The sequence below is a fragment of the Phycodurus eques genome, chromosome 16 (genome assembly GCF_024500275.1).
Source record: "Phycodurus eques isolate BA_2022a chromosome 16, UOR_Pequ_1.1, whole genome shotgun sequence".
Classification (NCBI taxonomy): Eukaryota; Metazoa; Chordata; class Actinopteri; order Syngnathiformes; family Syngnathidae; genus Phycodurus; species Phycodurus eques.
Window position 1 is genome coordinate 10,111,035 of NC_084540.1, and position 20,720 is coordinate 10,131,754.

General features: G+C 42.5%; 1 protein-coding gene across 1 annotated transcript in view; it reads right to left on the minus strand.

Moving 5' to 3' along the window:
• Positions 1-881: 881 nt before the first annotated feature.
• Positions 882-20,720, minus strand: part of grin2ba (glutamate receptor, ionotropic, N-methyl D-aspartate 2B, genome duplicate a) — a 139,744-nt gene continuing 119,905 nt past the window's right edge. Inside the window, exons 9-15 of the mRNA XM_061700278.1 lie at positions 19,545-19,698; positions 18,530-18,655; positions 15,114-15,343; positions 14,857-15,017; positions 13,691-13,878; positions 9,308-9,546; positions 882-3,415 (exon numbers count right to left, since the gene is read on the minus strand). Coding sequence (XP_061556262.1) covers positions 1,163-3,415; positions 9,308-9,546; positions 13,691-13,878; positions 14,857-15,017; positions 15,114-15,343; positions 18,530-18,655; positions 19,545-19,698 — 3,351 coding nt within the window. The 3' untranslated portion in view covers positions 882-1,162. The remainder of the gene's footprint in view (positions 3,416-9,307; positions 9,547-13,690; positions 13,879-14,856; positions 15,018-15,113; positions 15,344-18,529; positions 18,656-19,544; positions 19,699-20,720) is intronic.

The following is a 20,720-nucleotide window of genomic DNA, read 5'->3' on the forward strand; positions in this document are numbered from 1 at the left end:
GCGCCGCTGCATGACCATGTGAACAGGAGGACACTTCCATTGGAGACCATTAAGGCACGTCCTTTTCTCTCAGCATCTGCAGCTCTCAGGCTCTGACGAAACACGCACGACAAGTCTCTATGCACTTGACTTGAGTGATCTTGAAATGTTCAAGTACAAGTCTTTCAGATCCTGTTTCCGTAAGGAGAAACTATATGTATGTACTGTACTCATATGAAGTCAAATATCCTACAGACAACTAAAGAGTTCAGTCTTTCTGGCTTGTAGGTTAAACAACCAGCCAGTACTTAAAACAGGGATGGACTATCATACCAAGTGAACATAAAGTAATAATAATAAAAAACAAAACAAAAGAATGATATTACAAGCAATGTTATCGCAATCAGTTTTGTTATTCACAATGTTATTAATATTATTGTTGATCTTGGACCCTGTTTTTTTTTCTTTCTAGAAGATAATATGTCATATGTCTTGATTGTATTTCTCATATCAAACAAATCTTTTGGTGTCAGGAAGAAGAAGAAAGGGAAGAAGAGTGGGACAAGTTCAAGATGGAGAGATGAGCAGATCCCTCCAGAGAGGGTGGCAGGGAGAAGTCATCCGTGTTGCCACTCTGGCAACGCGACAATGTCTTCTTTCCGAGACGACACGGGCCCAGATGGGCTGCTCGCGCCGCCCTCCAATCTTGCAGTCTTCCCTTGTAAGCGCTCAGCGGGCCGTCAAATCTCACCAGGATCACACGTCCGATATCAAATCAAGATGAGCGATAAATGACCGGGTGTGTTGACTCCGGCTTCACTGGTGGATGAAAGGCGAGGCTTGAGTTGAGTGCATTTTCCAGGTTGACGGGGCCGTGTTAAGTGACTGTCATAAAAGTAGAGTAGCTTTGGCAATTTGTGAGAGGGGTCACATTCCCCCACCTCATGAAGGTGTCCTGATGTTCTTTTTACCTAGATTTGTTTGCAAAATATAGATTTTTCTGTTACTCAAGTTTGCATCCGACTTCTGACACCACACTTGGCTCTCACCTAGCTCACCTTAAATTCCTGTCTCTGTATGGGATAGAGATGCAGTGTGTGGACAGTGTCTTTAAAAACATCCCTGATCTCCTAACACTACACACCTCTATTCCATTCCTAATCCCAAATCCAGTCTTGATCTCTCACACGTCCGACTCAATGCTGGACAGTTTCTCGTAGACATGGCCGTTGCTTCCATCGAAGGGTCGCGGTGGGCCGACCCCTAGCATGGAGCCATGGTGGTTCAGCCCACCCAGGCTGAGCTCTTTCGGGAAACGGGGGGACACATTCGACATAACCCCGGCCGTGGCAGACGCTGGCAGATAAGAAGTCGTGCTCATCTGGCTCCTGAAGTCACTTCGGCTGTTTTTGGCAACCTGTTGCTGCTGCTTTTTCATGTAATATTGTTTTGCTCCATGCATGAGACACTGGTCATCATCAAACGTGGGTATAAAGGGGTTCTGGTTAACACGGTCAGGATAAAGAGATTTGGATAAAGAGAATCCTGCCCCGCCTCCACCTTCCATCAGGGACCTATCCCTGTCTCTCAAGTCTCTCTCTCCTACCGAGCGACGATGGAGACCCTCGCCTCCTCTGAACAGGCCCCCGAACCGGCCCTCACCTCCATAAAACGAAGGGTCCCTGTCTCTTTCCCTCTCTCTCTCAGAGCCACCGTGACGCTCAAATATGTGTGCAAAGGGGCTGGTGCCCTCCATGTAGCGCTCCTTCTCCTTCAAGCTAACACTTCTGGGAGGTGGCAGCATTCCTCCCATACCTGGACCACTCATTCCCCCGACTCCACCCATACCTCCCATCATGCTCCCCATGCCGCTCGAGTCATCTTTCTGAAGGTCGACAAACGCGTCATACGAATGCTGCCGCCTGAGTGGCTTGCCGAATCCTCCACCCTTTCTCCTCTGCTGGACTTGAGATTGTGGCTGGAGGATTGCACCCATGCCTCCTCCTCCCGCACCTTTCCCTCCACCAATCTGTTCCAAGAGGTGGTTGTTGTCCTCACTGATGTCGTAGAGGTTTCCTGTCTTTTTACAGCCCTCACAGCGCATACAGGTTGCAGAGCTGGGGCGACTGCTTCCTCCACCCCCTGAGGACCCACAGCTTATACCACCACCATACCCACCACCAACCCCTGCTCCATGCATGGACATCTGCTTCACTCCTCCTCCAGACCGACAGTTCCTGCACTCCCAATCACCTCCTGCCAAGCCGGAACCTCCGACACTTTTGGAGTCAGACTTTTTGGGCTTGCTCTTGAGAAAGTCCTCCACCGGAACCAGAGAAGTGCAAGTTGGTACTCCACTATCTCTGTTCCCTGGGGCCTCGGTCAAATCTACATGTTCCCACTGAGGGACACCCTCTTTTGGGCGGAACTGGTCCAAATAAAAGTCCCTAACGCTCTCCTTTTCTCTGAAGAGATAGTTTGTGTCATTATTTACTCCTCCCCCTCGCTTACGTTCAGATGGCAAAAGTGGTGGTGAGGCAGAGCGATGGTTGTGGTAGTGGTGGTGGCTGATGTGGTAAGGTTTTCTCCTGTAGCCCAGCTCAATCTCATCCAGCTCCCGTCTGGACTTAGCAGAGGCTGGCCTCTTTTTCAGGCTATCACGGTATTGTTTGCGCTTCTTTGCATTACCTTCCAGGTTCCCATAGGTTACTGTGTGTGTGGAAATATCAGAGACATCAGATCGTATATTCCCATCGTCATCCCCTCTTCCTCCACAGTAACTAGGCCCAGGGATGTAGGTGGAACTTGAGGCACCTCCCTTGAAAGAAAACTTCCCATACAAGTCAGGCAGGCCACTCTGAAAGCCTTGGCCAGTGGGTGGAGTTTGTCCAGACAGAAGGTCAAACTTGCTCATGTTTCTGTGGGTCAGTGCTGAGCAGGGCTGAGTGGTGAAAATAGGTGGTACCCCGCCTCCGAGGCTGTCACAGTCAAACATGCCACCCTCCAGGGAACTGGCACTGCCCAAACTATGGGGCCTGTTGGGAGGTGGTCCACTGAGCCCAAGTGTGGAACCATGATGGTGCAGGTAGTGGTCCTGGTACAGATTACTGTCTTTCATGTGGACGTTGCCAAACGTCCTCTCCACCTCACTGATGTAGTCACTGAACATGTTATCTTCTGATAAGTAAGGTGGCTTGCAGTCCGAGTGGCCTGCCAGGCTGCGTCTGTGTTCCGAGATGTCATAAACGGAAGATTCGCGTCGAATGAAGTCAAGAGCGCTGTGCGGCGAGCCGTTCACCCCAGAGGCCATGTTCTTGGCAGTGCGTAAGAGGCGCAAGATGTTGGAATGAGTGTTGTTCATGGTAGCTGATGGGGAGTTCAATGCTGAGCTGCTTTTCTCTTCAATCTGAACACCATGAATACAGCTGTAGATGCCCTGTGTGGGAAAATGTAGATAGAAGCGGCGTTAAAAAGTGAATATTTTAAAAACTGAAACAATAAGTCAAGAACAGTACATTCTAAGGTCATGGCCACACTGACACTTGATGTTATTAATATATTTCTTTCAAAAAATTATTTCCCACTGTGCAATACAAATCTTGTACCTTCTATTTTTTAATTCCCAAAACAACAGAAATTAATGTTTTGCTTTTTTTGTTAACATGCAGGCTGTATTTTAGGTAACTTATATTTGACAATTATTGCCATCCATGATGTTATCAGACAATTCTGAGGAAACGTTATCTATTTCATCAACTTGTAGCATAATCTAGAGCTGGGGTAAGCAACCTTTGGCACCCGTGGCATACACACTGGCACGTTTGGCGTTATGACGATCTTCGATTTATGTGTGGCATGATTTATTGGGGTTGAGTGACAGCTCCCGCCCACAATCCCCGTAGCACTGTAGCCGCGGTCCTGCCCACATTCCCAAAGACCCGTGTATTACAGATGTTAACAACTGCAGCGCCGGCTGCTAAAAAGGCAAAAACTACGGCATTCAAGTCTTCATTGACACGAGAGATTTTTGAAAAAACATGCAGTGTGCAATTCATGTTGTGAGAATGTTGTGTGCCAAATGTCAAGTGTTAAGCAGCATTTTGAGACGAAGCATGAGAAGACCTTCAGAGACCATGCAGATAAAGGAGAGTCAATTGAACATGCTGCGTCCAGGTATGTTGGAAATGTTTTTGCATTTTGTGTAGACTTTACACCGATCGGCATCGGCCGGTAATTAGCATTTTATGCTGAAGGGCTGATTGATAATTCACCGATATGATCAATGAGGTCATTGATCGGCTCCGCGAAAGACATTGACTCCACGTCGCCGTCGTGTCCGGATCCAAAAGCTAGTTTATTTTTAGCCTTGTCACGTGTCTTGTGATGTAGTACTGTAACTATCTGACAAGCAATAAAGTTTTATTTCAATCTTGTCAGTGAAAAAACATGCGGCGGTGTGGGACTTTTTTGCCGTGCCTCAGACAGACAACACGTAATGCCTGGATCAGACTACAAGACAAATTTGTCAGATGTCAGACTACCGCAATAAAATCTTGTATACCAATACCACTGCATCCCGTCTTTTACCAACACTTGGCTTTATCTTCTCAAATCAAACATCACCGGATACACTCGTTACCTTGGCGACGACAACAAAACTAGATTGCGCAAATTTATTAAATGGGGAGAAAAATAATAAAATAAGGAAAAACGTGTGGTGGTCATCACCGATGCTCGGGAGAGAACGTTCATTCACGGATTGCTTGACGTATGTTCACGTACTTTTAATACGATAGTACAGCCTGAGAATGAAAAGATTCCAATTATCCAGCTATGACAAAATAGCATAAGAGCAAAGACATGTATTATCATTTTAACATTTACTGAAAAGCACAACGTTTCTTTGTATTTTCAGTTTTTTTGCATCATATTTATATTTTGTTGAATTTCTAGCGAAAATATTTTGTTCTTTTTAAGTTTAAGTTACATTTTTTGGGAAATATATTGTATACGGTCTGTCTCGATTATTACTTATGTTAAATTTGTTTTTGTTTTATTCAATAAATGTTTATCCTACCTAAGGTGTGCTTTCAGTTTTGGCCCACTGTGCGATTCAATTTGATGCTCCTGATCTGGAGCATTCATCAATATATATCAGCAATACATTTATTCCCGTATTGTGAGTATGAATCATTTGGGATGTGAAATCTCTCAAAATAACTTTGAAAAAAAATGTCTCACAATGTTGTACAGTCTTTTCCCACTTTCTATTCTTGCTAGTGTCAATTCAAACTAAAATATACCAATTCTCCCAATCATAAAGCACTAACTGATAACTAAAAAGTTTGTGCAAATGTTTTTTAAATGAATGTACATCTACTACAACGAGGGATCGATACTTCATATGTGGACCAATTGCTGTTGGCTTTCCGGATAAAATAGCACTTGAAAATATACTGCATATAGAATTTTCCCACACAATAAGTACAATATACTTTATTGCTACCTGTATAAGTAAAACCCTTATGTACATGCAAGATGACATGAATTACGCAAATGAGCATAAAGCAGATGCAGAGAGGATAGGACAGTGAAGCTGGAAATGGGACGAAAACCCCTCGTCAATACATTTAATCAACACCATTAGAATTTGACCCCGACTTGAGCTGTCACCTTATTGTGGAGGTGGGGGTTTGTGTGTCCCAATGATCCTAGGAGCTAATTTGTCTTGGGCTTTATGCCCCTGACAGGGTCACCCATGGCTAACAGCTCCTAGGTGAGGGACCAGACAAAGCACAGCTCCAAAAACCTCTATGAAGATGAAAAATTCAGGAAGACGTTTTCCCTTGCCCGGACGCGGGTCACCGGGCCCTCCCCTCTGGAGCCAGGCCTGGAGGTGGAGCTCGAAGCCGAGCGCCTGGTGGACGGGCACGCACCCATGGGGTCATAGAAGTCACAGGCTTCATATGCAGCAGGCTTCATATGCAGCAGCTGGTCTTCAACAAAATGTACCACTTTGCTGCTGGCCCTGTATTACAGTCACTGATTATTTGGGCAGGCTCGGCAAATAGCAATAACAGTGGCCTTTTTTCTCTAGGGGATCACAGTAAAATCTATAAGTGATTATGCTGGTACAGAGAGGCAGGAAATCAACAAATAACTAGCTGCTCCCTGTGTACAAGTGCATATAAAGTGCCCACAAGCAGCACATCATAATTTGGTAGTGCCTGTGTGATACTCGATGCGAATGAAGGTGACAACGATAGGGGGAAAATGGAGTAATTACCGCTCCTAATGTATTTATTTTTCTAAATTCATTAGGGGCCTTTTAATCAATATTTTTAATTAATTTGCTGCAATGTTGCAGATAGGGGCTAAAGGAACAGGTAGCCTGTGGGGAAAGGCCAACAATGCTATCAAAGTGCCTCCAAAACAAGGAAGACTAACAAACCATGAAGTCCTATGACTCCCACCAAGTGTGACAGATGACTCATTTTTCACACACCCAAGCTTAAATGATAATTGGAGCAATAACAGTAAAATGTATTGTATTAAACTGTGAAATTACAAAAGCAGAAGCTCCGAAGAAAAAACGAGAAAGAAAACAGTCAAGTAAATGGAAAGGAGACAATGGTTTGTGGCTTAATCTTGTGCAAAGATAATAAACTATCATTTTCACTGTTTGCATTGGCTATTTTCTATTTTACAAGGATTCTGCGTTGCCTATGCAAATAAACTGCTCAATGAATTATTTTCCGTTGAATATATTTACATACTAAATGATCTGGCTGTGTGTGTGGAATGTGACTTTCATTTATGTTGCCTCATTGCAGCAGGGATGGAGGTAATTTGTGTCAAATGAGAGCAATCAGCGAATGTTACTCAAAACATAATGGGGCCTCAGATCATGTCTGCTCCCATAGAAATGATAATGTTGTAATCATAAAAAGAACTGCACTGAACAGCCTGCTTTTGGAAATGAGATTTCACCTGACGTTGGCAGATGACATTTAATGAGCTGTCCACTAAAAAATAATGTCAGGCAGAATATGTTTTTTTTTAAAAAATGCTGTTAAAGTTGATGTTAACAATATTAGGTACACCTGGCCTCTAATGTTAGCCAAAACAAGAGCCGTATCAACAAAATGACACAAAACACTCGCAAGCCATACATCACACAAGAACACTACAATGGGTGCGTGTGACATTCAGCTTGAAAACACTTCAAGCCATTTTTCTCTTTATATTCTCTTTTTTAATGTTTTAAATTTTAAATTTAAAATGTAGGTGTTTTGGGGGGCTGGAAAGGATGCCATTTCCAAAGTAGGCACATTTGTGTTTGGTAGATCATTTCTTTGTAATAAATCTTTTACCGTTAGAAAACCTGTTTATTTCCCTTTTACATTGGGCCACTTTTGTAAGGAACATGCATCTGTGGGATGAGTATCAGCGCTGAGTACAGTATGTAGGTTTTGCCAAATCTTCTCTGCAAATGCCCAACATCTTATTTTTCTGTTGCCAGTGACTCTTGTTTGGTGTTTGGTGGATTAGATGGTTGAAGTTTTAAAAAACAAGAAACATTTGCAATTTAAAAATGCATTCATTTAACAATAAGGAGCCCCAGTAGCATATGAAAAAAAAAAAAACATACACAGCCACATAAGCCTGGTCAGACCGCCGTTATTCCAGCCTTCGTCACAAGTTAGCCAATGTGATTGTGTTGGTCACTCAGTCGCAAACAGCACAACCAGGATGTTTCTACAAATGTTCAATGGGGTCAGGACATTCCACGCCCAAATTCTGGAGATAAATCCTGCTTTGTAGGGGCGAGCGCTGTCATCATGGAGGACAGAGTTCTGTCCCAGAGTGTGGAGATGTGGGATTGCCACTGGTTGTAGAATATCGACCATATTCCTCTTTGCGTTGAAATTGCCTCCAATGATGACAAGCCTTGACTGAAAAGCTAACAAAGACACTCTACCGTACCTAAGTGCTGAGAGTTTGAGGAAACAGTCTTATCGGCGAGCCTTCTACTCGGCATGCCCATTTTGCGGCCTGTCTCACATCTCCGGTTATGTGGAACTTGACTTTCGGTTTGGAGAACACCAGCTCGAAGTTGCACTATTGCATGGGCACTTTCCAGATCAGTCAAATGTGGCATGCTGACCACTGGCGCAGGGCCCATGCTCATGCAGGGGGTATCAGAAGCTCAAAACAAGAGTCAGTGGCAAGGCCAAAATAAGCAGTTAGCATGTTTCTTACAAATGTGGCACTATTTAAAAGAGTAATAAATAGGCTTACCAGCGGTATAAGATTCAAAGAACTAACAAAGAACTAATCTACCAAATCAAAATGTCCTTACCTTTTGTACTGTTTATTTTGACCTACTCCTGTGGTTAAAAAAAACAACAACATAACTAAATATGAGAAATCAGGATTGTTTTTCTGCGGGTTGTCTCTCACGACACAAGCAGTCCTGGGTGCAATAGCAGCATATCAAGTGGAAGGAGCGAGCCGCAGCTTGTGGCCCCCTTTTCGTAAATTAGCCAAGTGCGTTTTAGCCTGCAGCGCGTCACCTTCAGAGGCCCACAGTGAATTACACCAGAGCCATGTCAAAACAATTGGAATGCAAATCAAACACCTCGGGTGACTTTGCTCTCCTGGGACCAAGTAATCCACCTTTTACAGTTGTGAGGATTTTTCTTGAGTGATGTATGGATTTTGTCTGAATAGTTAGTAAATCTTTACTTCATGGGCACCAGAGTGGTTTTAGTATCCAGACAAAAAGAGAAACCTTTTATATACTGTATGTCCTCCATTCTTAAACTTAGAGGTCCCAAAATGTTTTGGGCCACTGATGGTGTGAGCGGGAATGGTTGTCTGTTTCTATACAGTATGCGCACTCGCACTGACCAGTAACCGTCTAGGGTGTAGTGTGCCTTTTGCCCAAAATCTGCTGGGATAGGTTCCAGTTCACCCGTAAGCCTATAGAAGATGGATGTACACACTGTATGGTAGTTTACTGATCATGAAGCAGGCAGGCATTTCCTTAGCGAAGGGCATGACTTATGCATGGCATTCATTATTTCATCGCTTCATCAAAATTAGGAAGAGAGAATAGAAACTATTTTTAGCCCATGCCTGAGATCTCAGGTACTAGTACAACATAACATTTGCACACTCGCCAATTAAAACTGTGACCTGTATTGTGCACCCCCCAAAAATCTTTGGAGTAGAGAGGGACCATTACTCCAATGTATAATGTACACTGGGTTTCTGCAGTGGGATACAGTTCCTTAATACTTGTGAGAAAAACTAAGAATCTCACCCTGCTGATGGAAAAGACAAAGCCAGGGCGGCCCGAGCAGACACCCATGAAGCAGAAACGCAGCTGCCAGTAGAACCAGTGTTCGCAGATGAATGTGATGAGCGACAGTGCCATGGCGGCCCCTAGCATGTAGAAGACCCCCGCCATGTTGTCCACATCCAGCTGACTGGACATCACCTCATTCTTCTCATGGTGGCAGATTCCCGTCAGCCACAGGGACTCCAGCTCCTCCATCTCACCTGGATGTTAGAAAATGGAGAAGAAAGGAAAACAGAAAATGTAGGCAGGGTTTAATGAGGAGCAACAACGAGGAGGATCAAGATCACACAGGCAGTTTGGGCCATGGTGATGACAAGTGGAGAAGTGTTTTATAATTCATGAGGGACTGTGTTTTTTTTTTTTTTTTTTAAGTGGCAAGCAGAAGGGATGTGATGCAATAACAATGTCCGTTCGAGGACACGAGGGAAGGAGAGAATGATGCAACAGAAGAAGAGAAGAAAGAAAATGGCAGGAGTATTTGTTGGGTCTGAACTCACACTAATATTCACACCCTTTCCAGATGAGAAAATAATATTAAAACATATTTTTGTTTTTGATTAAATCTTCAGGGAGGACAGGGGGGTATGTCACAGTAATAAAACTTCAGGACCCCCCCAAAAAGTATTATTTATTTATTTAAACCAGCCTTGGACTATATAAATATGCAGACAAAAAAAAAAAAAAAAAAAAAGATCAATATTTACATTTCAGTCCAACATTATTCATGACCCGGCCAAAGTTTGAGTAAACTTAAATTTGTATTTTGTCGCATTGGTATCTTTTAGCTGGAATTTACACAATAACAATTTCATCACATCAGAATTTGTTGTAAATGTACTGTAAATACTCCTCATCAAATAATTACATAATGTCCCTGCATTCAATTACTATGAATTAATCTTGTTTATTTCTGTTGGAATTTATTTTTTTTCAAATTACCACATTCACAACCCCGGCCAATTTTGTATTTATTTTTTGTTCCTAATAAGACACAGCGTTACTTTTTCTTCACTGAGACACATTTTCAAAATTGTAAATGCACAGTGGCATAAGAATGCCACAATAAGGCACTCTCAGTTACCACCGTACTTACTGTTTTTTATTTGATTGTATTCGATTTATGGCCGAGAAGTGTTTTTCAGACATACTATATTGTATTATTTACTATGCTATTATATTCATTACATTTATTAATTTCTTGTATGTTGTTCCAGCCTTAAAGTTCACAATTTATACAGACAAGCAACTGCCCCATTATCCAAATTTGAGTCTCACATGATCACATACCCAAATGTCCTGAAGAACTGTTTGATCTATTGTTTGGTCTTGCATAAACTGGACACAACCCCTTGACCTCAAACGCATGAACATGAATGTCTGTAGAAATTGAATTGAGTTGCCTAATTAATCACAGCATGTCAGAGCGTCTCGCCGGCAACAGGGACGCTCCGCTTCACACAAGCTGAGCGAGAAGAACACTTTACTGCGCGCGCACGATCGGGTGGGGGGGCCTTCATTCGTTTGCCTGCTGGAAGGTTGACTGAGTTGACTGGCTGCAATTTGCAAGCCATTCTGATATCACAGTGGTGTCAACCACTTGTGTCTACATGACAAGAACATGGAAGCAAAACAGCTTCGAGATGTCAGTTTTGGGAGAAAAGATACTTTGGGGCAATCTGGTTTCTTTCATTGAATTCTTTAATATCAATTAAAGAGCTTCTGTGGAAAATAAAAACCGTGATTCATGGTCCGGAGCTGCTCGGAAACACCAACACTATTAATAAGAATAAATGTGTGACAGCTTCACTCCACTAAAGTTTTATGTCACATCAATTGAGTAGGTCAATGAGGGTTGTGCCTTATTACAATGAGGGCGATCAAATGCGGGCTATTTCAAGACCATTTGCAATAGTTTAACAGATGTGTGCATTCTATTTTAAAAATGTCCAATATTACATATTGTACACTGTTTTATAATAAAAGCAAAGGTCACTTTTGAGTGATACTACTCAGGTATTTATAAAATGATTATTATTGTGGCTGCAGTCTGCAGGGGTGTAGAACTACCAGTGTATCCAGAGATGTATTTATTTCAATACTTTGGTTCACCCTTTAAGCTACCACTCTAGTAATAAACACTATGTCAATTTATTCATGTATTATCTTTTTAATGGCAGAATTGTGGCTACAATTCGTGTGTTGGATCCCAATAAGTTGTTCAGGAGCACTTAATGATATGACCCGTGAGTGTATACTGAGTGCCCTCCAAAAAGGCCTTTTCCCCCAGCTAATGTATACTGTTGATGGCCCTAATAGGAAAATGTTTTGGATTGTCTGAAGCTCTGCTCTTTGACTCTAAAGCTTATGTAAATGAGACAGCGTTCTCTATGGACTTTGCCCTGAAGGTTAAACATCAATTGATCACTTTGACAAAATAATGTATGTTCTGGTTTCAAAAGCCAACTACGGTTTAAAAACTAGACAATATTCATTATATTATTGACATTATTCTTATATATATATATATATATATATAAAAGCAGTTTTTAGTCGGGTCCGCGTCAAACAAACTACCTTTTGGCCTTGATACTAGACCACGTGGCTCTCCACTTGAGTCTGATCTTTTTCTAGGACAACAGGAGGGGAAGCAAGTGGGGTGAGGTCTGGCAATGTCACATTGAAATCATGAGCAGGCGAGGGGGGGGGGGGGGGATACATGGCTGATTTTTTTTTGTTTTGTTTGTCTCTCTTTAACAGGCAACATTCAGAAACACAAAAAAAACTTTTTTCAAAACCAAACAACATATTCCACTTAATGAGTATGTCTCTCTTGTTTTTAGGGTGATAAAAATAAAAGCAACTCTCTTTATTGCTTGTCGCCAGGCACTCTCAATGTTGAAAGGGCTGGCCCATATTCACATGCACGAACACACGAACAAACCTGGAAACCCATGCACACGCAGAGTCGAAATACACCAGGAGCTAGGCCAGCAGCCTTAACTGGGACGCACGATAGCCGGCCCCAGAGGGTGTAGGGTTCAGGATCCGGCATGAACATGATGGGCGTTTTGGGGAATTTCGAAAAATATTCCTGGGAAACGCAATATTTTAGTCGCCCTTTTGGCCACCTTCGACAGAGTGGGTGTAAAGTAGCATGGCATTAGAAACTGTTTATAGAATTTTTAGTATCATTGAAGTCAATACGAAAACATTTTTGAAGACAGACAGCACGAATGGGGATTCCTTATTGTATCATTTCTTATTTTCCGGGGGGCCGATTACTTGACTGTTCAGGGGCAAGCTAAGATGATAACTTTATTTTCCTTATCTTGACTTTTATTTTCCCACTAGTTTTTAATACTAAGTTCAGGGGTCTGCAACCCACGGCTCCAGAGCTGCTTGTGGCTCTTTCATCCTTCTGCTGTGGTTCTCGGTGAGTTTGTAAAATAAATAAGTAATGTAAATTATAAACTACGTCTTTCATTTTTCAAATGTAATTCTAAATATGAAGGTTGTGATGCTCATATAACATTAAAGTACAACTTTTTTTTGTCGCTCAATATGTGCCAATATACAACCCCAATTCCAATGAAGTTGGGACGTTGTGTTAAACATAAATAAAAACAGAATACAATGATTAATTCCTTGACAATAATTACTGTATTACTTTCCTATTCAGACAAGGCTTTAGCGTCATCTTGTAGCATTTTAGGAAGTTCCATAAAGAGGACAAAAACACAAAAACTGCAAATAGCTTGGGATGGGTTCCACAGAGAAAATGTTCATAGGTGAATTTGTGAATAGTGAACCGCAAATGTGCAGGGAATTACTGTACAGTAATCCTCTGATCGGTTCTTACAATATGTATGTACCATAAAATTTGTCAGTCCAAGTTATACTGTGGCCTGTGACCTGTGCACAGACAAAAACAATAAGGCAGTGGCGGACTAATGACTATAAATCTAATGTAACCCCTGAGTTCTGCTGGTGGGATGCAATAAATCCAAAGCAGACATTTGATGTGTGACGCTACAGCTCTGATCATAAAGAGCTAACACTATCTCACATTTGTAACATTTAGAGAGTATTGGCTTGCAGTCATTCCAAGGTGTTAGGAGGTTTAATTTCCCTCAAGGGCTGTCTGAATCATTCCTTACGGGGGAACTGGGCTGCCATGATCGTTTATTTGAAAATTCGATGCCAGCAGATCTTTCAAGAAATCATTCCAAGAATAGATCCTCCTTGTGAACAATCTGCTCCCTTTACTTATAAAGTAAGGCGATTGCACTTCGTCTGCTCGGTGCATTGAGGTGTAGACAGAAAACAGAAGAACGCTGTGCTCACCGTCTCCGAAGAGCTGCAGGATGGCCAGGTCCACGTGTCTCTTCCAGAGCGACTCCTTCTGGATGGCGATGCCGTAGCCGGTGGTGGCGAAGATGTAGCCGCTGCCGATGGTCACCAGCTTGCAGCCCTCGTCTCTGCCAGCCATGTAATTCAGCACGGCCGCGTCATAAATGAAAGCGTCTAGTTTCCTAATGAAAAAGAAGGAGTGGGAGAGAGATAGGTTACACGCACTTAATTAGCACTTGGGAGCAAGACATCACAGCTACAACATTCCAATTAACCTGCTAAATAGCACTAAGCTGGTGCTAAGTGGAATAGACTTCCAGACGGTTTGCAAAAGCTGAATGGCAGTGTGGTGAAAAAACACACACAATTAAAACAATTGAAAAAGTGGAGGTTAGTAATTTAGCAACTATATGCTTACATTTACAAATGTGAAAAATGTGGACACACAAACAAGTGTGCACTTTAGCCATGTGAGTGTAGATATAATGTTCACTGGCCATAAGATTAGGTACACCAGCACAATCAAATGAGGTCAACAAGAGCTCCTCTCATGCAGCTTAAAAATGATGCCCAAAATATTAGAAATGGCATTCAGTATGAAATATGCAGTGGAATTCAACACCATTGCAAATATACTAGACCCACAAGAGTAGTCGACATTGACATTGTATCCAAGCCTCAAAGCCTGAACTGCGTATGTGCACAGATATGCACATATGTGCAAAATGGACAAAAATAAAATAGACAAAAGTACAATGCTAATGTATAACTTAAATGTATTTACATATTGTTTATATGCTCAGAAGCTATATTATTGTTCACATTTTGCAAGTCTTGTTAATAAAGATGGTTCAGATAAAGATATAATCCCATCATGTTCATGCCAGATCCTGAACCATACAGCCTCTGGGGCCGGCTAATGTGCGTCCCAGTTAAGGCTGCTACAGTCTTTGATAGTGTCATCAAAACTGTGCATTGTCTTTGCAAAATCTTTGAGGTACTTTGTGTATTGTGACCTTTAGGATGGTGCACCTGTACCAAATAAATTGGCATGTAAACCTTGCTAACTCAATTGAGCAGTTCTCCAGTATAGTACAGTATATTTAAAAATGCAATGAAAAACACTTTAAAAAACAACCTCTTTCTGTACAAATTCTCACCCAGCTTTGAGGCTCTGAAGAGCCTCGTTGACATTTCTCTGATGAAACTTGGTCATGTAGGAGTGCATCTCTGGGTAGTTGTTCCTTATGTTTCTCTCTGTACTCCCATTTGGGACCGTGCCAAACCGAAAGGGAGGCGAGAAGTCGTTGGGGCTTTGGAACTAAGAAAGTAAGACAGAACTCTTGCCTGTAAAAATACTTTCTTAATGAGGCAAGGCAAGCAAATGCCCAAGACGCAGATTTGAGGATTATCTTACCTTTTTGTCCGACAGTCCCGTTACCTGGTCCACGTATTCCTCCTGGATCATGAAAGCAGCCAAGTTTGCAGTATAGGAGGCCAAGAAGATGACAGCAAAGAAGGCCCACACTGACACCATGATCTTACTGGTGGTACCTTTGGGATTCTGCACCGGCACAGAGTTGTTGAAAACCAGACCCCACAACAACCAGATGGCTTTGCCAATGGTGAAGGATGGACCATGTGGCTCTGAAGAGGATACAGCCAACATTTAGGATTACCCGATGTACAGTGAAAACATTGGTTTTCATGCCAGAGTATGATACATCAGTGTGAGGGCTCCTAAGCTTAATCGAGTTTTAGTTTCGTGATGCAATTCTTTAGTATAGAAAAACGGCAAAAAAACCTGAGTTTGTTTGAGCTCGGTGGAGCATTTGGATAGCAGGTCTGCTAAACAGGCATTGGTTTTTGGGTTTGGAGTTTGCATCTTCTCCCTGTGCTTGTGTGGGGTTTTCTGCAGCTACTCCGATTTCCTCCCACATTCCAAAGACTCAAAATTGCCCATAGGTGGGAATGTTAGTGTGAATGGTTGCTTGTCTATACAGTACGTGCCCTGTGATTGACTGGCACCCTGTCCAGGGTGTATCCTGCCTCTCACCCAAAGTCAGTTGGCTCCCGCTGACGCCTGACCGGGAATAGGATAAGACTCATGTCCATGATATGATATACTATCAACTGGATGGAGATTATGATCACCTATTGTGGTGTGATGAATAAACTATTTAATTAGTTCTGACTCATGAACTGAGAGCAGATTGTCTCCGTCTATTTATTATGGAGTGATATAGCACTTGGACTGTAATGTCTGTGTGGGCAAGTGTGAGTTTGGGTTGGAGAGAGAGAGAGAGAGAGAGAGAGAGAGAAAGAGAGAGAGAGAGCGAGAGAGAGAGAGAGAGAGAGAGAGAGAGAGAGACAAACAAGGACACAGACAGTATTTGTGGCCTCAATGTGGGTTTGCATTGTGATATATGTGATGTTCTCCATTCAACAGTTTGTGAGAGAGACAGTTAAGTAAATTGAGTGGAGACTATGCAATCTGCAGCCTTTGATATACAGTATTGTTGTGCTGAATCTTTTGTGTCCCAACTTCGATCTGCACTCGTCCTGATACCAAACTCCATCGGTGCAACATGAAGATTAAAAATGGAGGGTCAGAGAGGAGAACAGCAGCGAAGGAAGAGTACATCCTTTCTAGAACATGCTGAAGTTGAAATGGAAAGACAGACATTGCGCATATATAGCCACACTCGGTGGCCTTGTGGCTTGGGAGATCTAACGCAAAACAAATCCCTTTCCTGTCAGTGCCAATTTGATTTTAGGCAGTATGGAAATGTATGCAAATAACTTGCAAATGCACTGTGCAGAAGTAAAACACTGACACTGTGTTGAAAGCAGAGCACAGAACACCTGTAAATGATGAAAAGGGCAGCGTGAAGTAGGAGGAAGAGGAGGGGGGATGAAATCAGCAAGGATGGCTGGTCTCCATGTGGAGGCGGGCTACAGCATTTTTGTGCATGTCTGTCTTTATACAAAATAATATGTCACATACACAACAGATATGCATGACAATGAAAGCAATAATTCACTACTAGGCATATGTATACGATAAGGGCAAAATGCTTGAAACTCACTTATTAATCTGTTATTATAGTCAGGGGTGCGTTTAGACTCCAAATGACAATGACTTACTAAAAAAAAAAAAAAATTCTAATGAAGTTGGGACGTTGTGTAAAAGGTAAATAAACACAGAATACAATGATTTGCAAATCCTTTTCAACCTATATAAAATGGAATACAGGCAAAATGTTAATTATTCAAACTGATATATATATATATATATTTTTTAAATACTCATTCACACCTGGGACACTATTTCTCAACAAAGTAAGAGATTTCCTCTTAACTGGAAAAACAAATGTCTGAACAGAAGAAACCTAAAAACCTAACTTTTGATGATATTATAGACCATAGATTCATTCATTCATCTTCCGTTCCGCTTATCCTCGTCGATGAAAACCCTAAATTCCTTGCAATTGTACATTGAGCAACATTTTTCGTAAACTTTTGGACTACTTTCTCACGCAGTTGTTAACAAAGTGGTGAACATCGCCCCATCCTTGCTTGCGAACAACTGAGCTTTTAAGGGATGCTCCTTCTATACCCAATCATGACTCCCACCTGTTTCCAATTCCAAACAGGTGTATTGTGAGCAACGTTTCGAGACCTTTGTTGCCCCTGTCACCGCTGTTTTGGAACGTGTTGCAGGCATCAAATTCAAAATAAGAGAATATTTGCAAATCACCTAAAAAGTTTATATATCTTAAATAGCTTGTCTTTTTAATGTATTCAATTGAATATAGGTTAAAAAGGATTTGCACAGCATCATAATCTTTTTATCTACGTTTGACACAATGTCCCAACTTCATTGGGATTGGCGTTTGTATATATAACCTACATGTACTTTGAGGTGCTTTACTAGATGAAGCTTTGTGTTCAGGTTAGAACATCTGCCTCACAGTTCTGAGGTTCACCTTCCTGTGTGGAGTTGGCATGTTGTCTTTCGCAGATTTTTAAGCATCTTTTTTTAATGAGTTTTTACAGTATAGGTGCAAGTCCAAATTTAGTTGCATCCCTTCAGTGTAGGTCAAAATGTTGCCGTGTTGCTGCTCTGTGTGTGTTAAAGCAGCTGTTATTGGAAGGTGAATAATTACGACGATGCTTCCTGTTAGCTCATCTCTGGCACTTTACATGATATGTTAGCATTAAGCTAGCAGACTTTCGTTAGACGATGTAAACATTTATACAATTTGAATTCTCTTTCGTTTTAGGTGTCAGTTTTGCAGTAAACGTCAAATGGGAGCGACAAACAGCTTGAAGCAAGAAAGCTTTGCCTCTCCATTGGCTAACTATCTGAATGAGAGATTGAGAACAGCTGCTGAGGAATACTGTGTGTGTTAATCAGTTCAAGTCTGTTTTAATAAGTTTAAATGTGTTTAAAACAGATGGGAGGGGTAAAACTATATAAAACTTTCTTCATACCGTCTCTCTATATCAGAAATTTTCACCTATTGCGAGTGGTATGTATCACCCATGTTAAAAGGGTCTCACTATACATTTCCAATAGGATCCATTGTCAATTATTATTATTTTTTAAAATATTTTGAAGTAGAAGCGCTGCAAAGGGAATTTATTATACGAGTCCACGGACATGCTATAGAGACTGTTGGATGAGTAAAACAACTGAAACTACAAGACAAAAATGCAGTCATAAGCCCCCTAACCACAATCTTCCATCACTCCATGTGATACAAACCAGCATGTCTCTTTCTTGTTTGTGCGTCTGTGTGCAGTGTATGTTGAGCTGCAGGCCCTCACCTCTGCCGTCAGCCAGACAGCGGTTGTAGCCCACGGGGCTGAAGTACTCAAAAATGAACACGGCAAATGCTGACACCAGCAACAGCATCACGAACATCATCACCCACACATCCGCACTGAAGGGCTCTGGAGGGCAAGCCAGCAAAGAGAGAGGAGAGGGGAAGATGAAGGGAGACCAGTGAGTAGATGGGTTGAGGGAGGCAGTGTGGACCAGGATGATAAGAAGAAGACACCAGTGGTGGGAAAAGGGAGGTTGTAGGGAGGCAGAAAATAGAGAAGGGTGATGTGAAGTGAAATGAAGGGGAAACAGAGAGAGTGTTGGAGAGAATGAGAAAATGAGGTGATAGAGTGAGAGGAAAAAGGCGATATGCAAATATGGTGTGCCAGATTGAGAAAAGGAAGGATGAGTAGGAAAAATAGAGTGGGAAGCAAAGAGCAAAGAGACAAAGAATACAAGAAAAAAATATTAACTGTGGGATATAATACAGTACACTTGAGTGAATGCATTGTCATGTAGCTTCTTAACACGTGAGGTAGCCATTTAACCCCTCAATTCAATTCCCAAAAGCTCTTGTGAGCCCAAAATTCGAAAGCACGTCATCTTTTTAAAGACGTGTGCAACATGCATTTCAAAGCATTCTGTAAAAGAACTGAGGAGGAAAATACAATTACAGTTGCACAAAATTAATAAGCACAAACTAATAGCCACTTTTATGTCTGTATTCAGAGAACAAACTAAGGAGAAACTTAAGAACTGCATCTGTAAAAGTGTATAACGTGCAAATTAATAAAAGGCCCACACTTCATCACACAATCACAGGGTCTGTTATTTTTTATTCTGAACATAAAAAAAAAAATCCATATTTTAAAAAGCCTAGTACGCCCTCCGTCATCCCGCCTATGACCATCAGCACAGACTTGTAGTAGAGACGCTGGACTGCTGCATGTTCCCATGGGGATTACATTACTCACTAACCCATTAGTTTGTCAATATAAGTTATTCTACGTTGCTCACCTAAGAAGGCAGAGGGTGAAACGGTGCCGTTGCTACGGGAGACCATGACGCTGATGCCAGTCTCGATGAAGGGGACGGAGAAGTCGATGACCTCTGACCTTTCCTCGTTGATGGTCAAGGAACCGACGGCCATGTGGGCATTTTTTAACACCACCTGGACAACAGGGGCCATATTATTATGCATTATGCAGCCATTCTCCCGAGCCATACATACGGTAAATTCGTTTATCCATTTCGTCTTGATCCATTTCTCATTTTCCCATACATTCCTCTGTGCACATGTAATAGGGACTGTATTATTTACTATATCATCCATCCATCCATCCATCCATCCATTTTCTACTGCTTAGCCGAGGTCGGGTCGCGGGGGCAGTAGCTTTAGCAGGGTCGCCCAGACTTCCCTCTCCCCAGCCACTTCATCCAGCTCTTCCGGGGGGATCCCGAGGCGTTCCCAGGCCAGCCGAAGAACGTAGTCTCTCCAGCGTGTTCTGGGTCGTCCTCGGGGTGTCCTCCCGGTGGGACGTGCCCGGAACACCTCACCATGGAGGCGTCCGGGAGGCATCCGAATCAGATGCCCAAGCCACCTCATCTGGCTCCTCTCGATGCGGAGGAGCAGCGGCTCTACTCTGAGATCCTCCCGGATGACCGAGCTTCTCACCGTATCTCTAAGGGAGAGCCCGGACACCCTGCGGAGGAAACTAATTTCGGCAGCTTGTATCCGGAATCTTGTTCTTTCGGTCACGACCCACAGCTCGTGACCATAGGTGAGGGTAGGAACGTAGATTGACCGGTAAATCGAGAGCTTCGCCTTTCGGCTTAGCTCGTTCTTCACCACAACGGACCGATACAAAGTCAGCATCACTGCAGACGCTGCACTGATCCGCCTGTCGATCTCCCGTTCCATTCTTCCCTCACTCGTGAACAAGACTCCAAGATACTTGAACTCCTCCACTTGGGGCAGGATCTCATCCCCGACCTGGAGGGGGCACGCCACCCTTTTCCAACTGAGGACCAGGGTCTCAGATTGTTGCCTTGCCATGGTCTCAAATAATTGCCTTGTGCTACAGATTTGACTCTCTCAGGGTTACATACCCAGGTGTCCTGAAACACTCTTTGGTCTATTGTCTACTGCCTGAATAAACAACATACACAGCCTTGATAGCACACCCTGACACC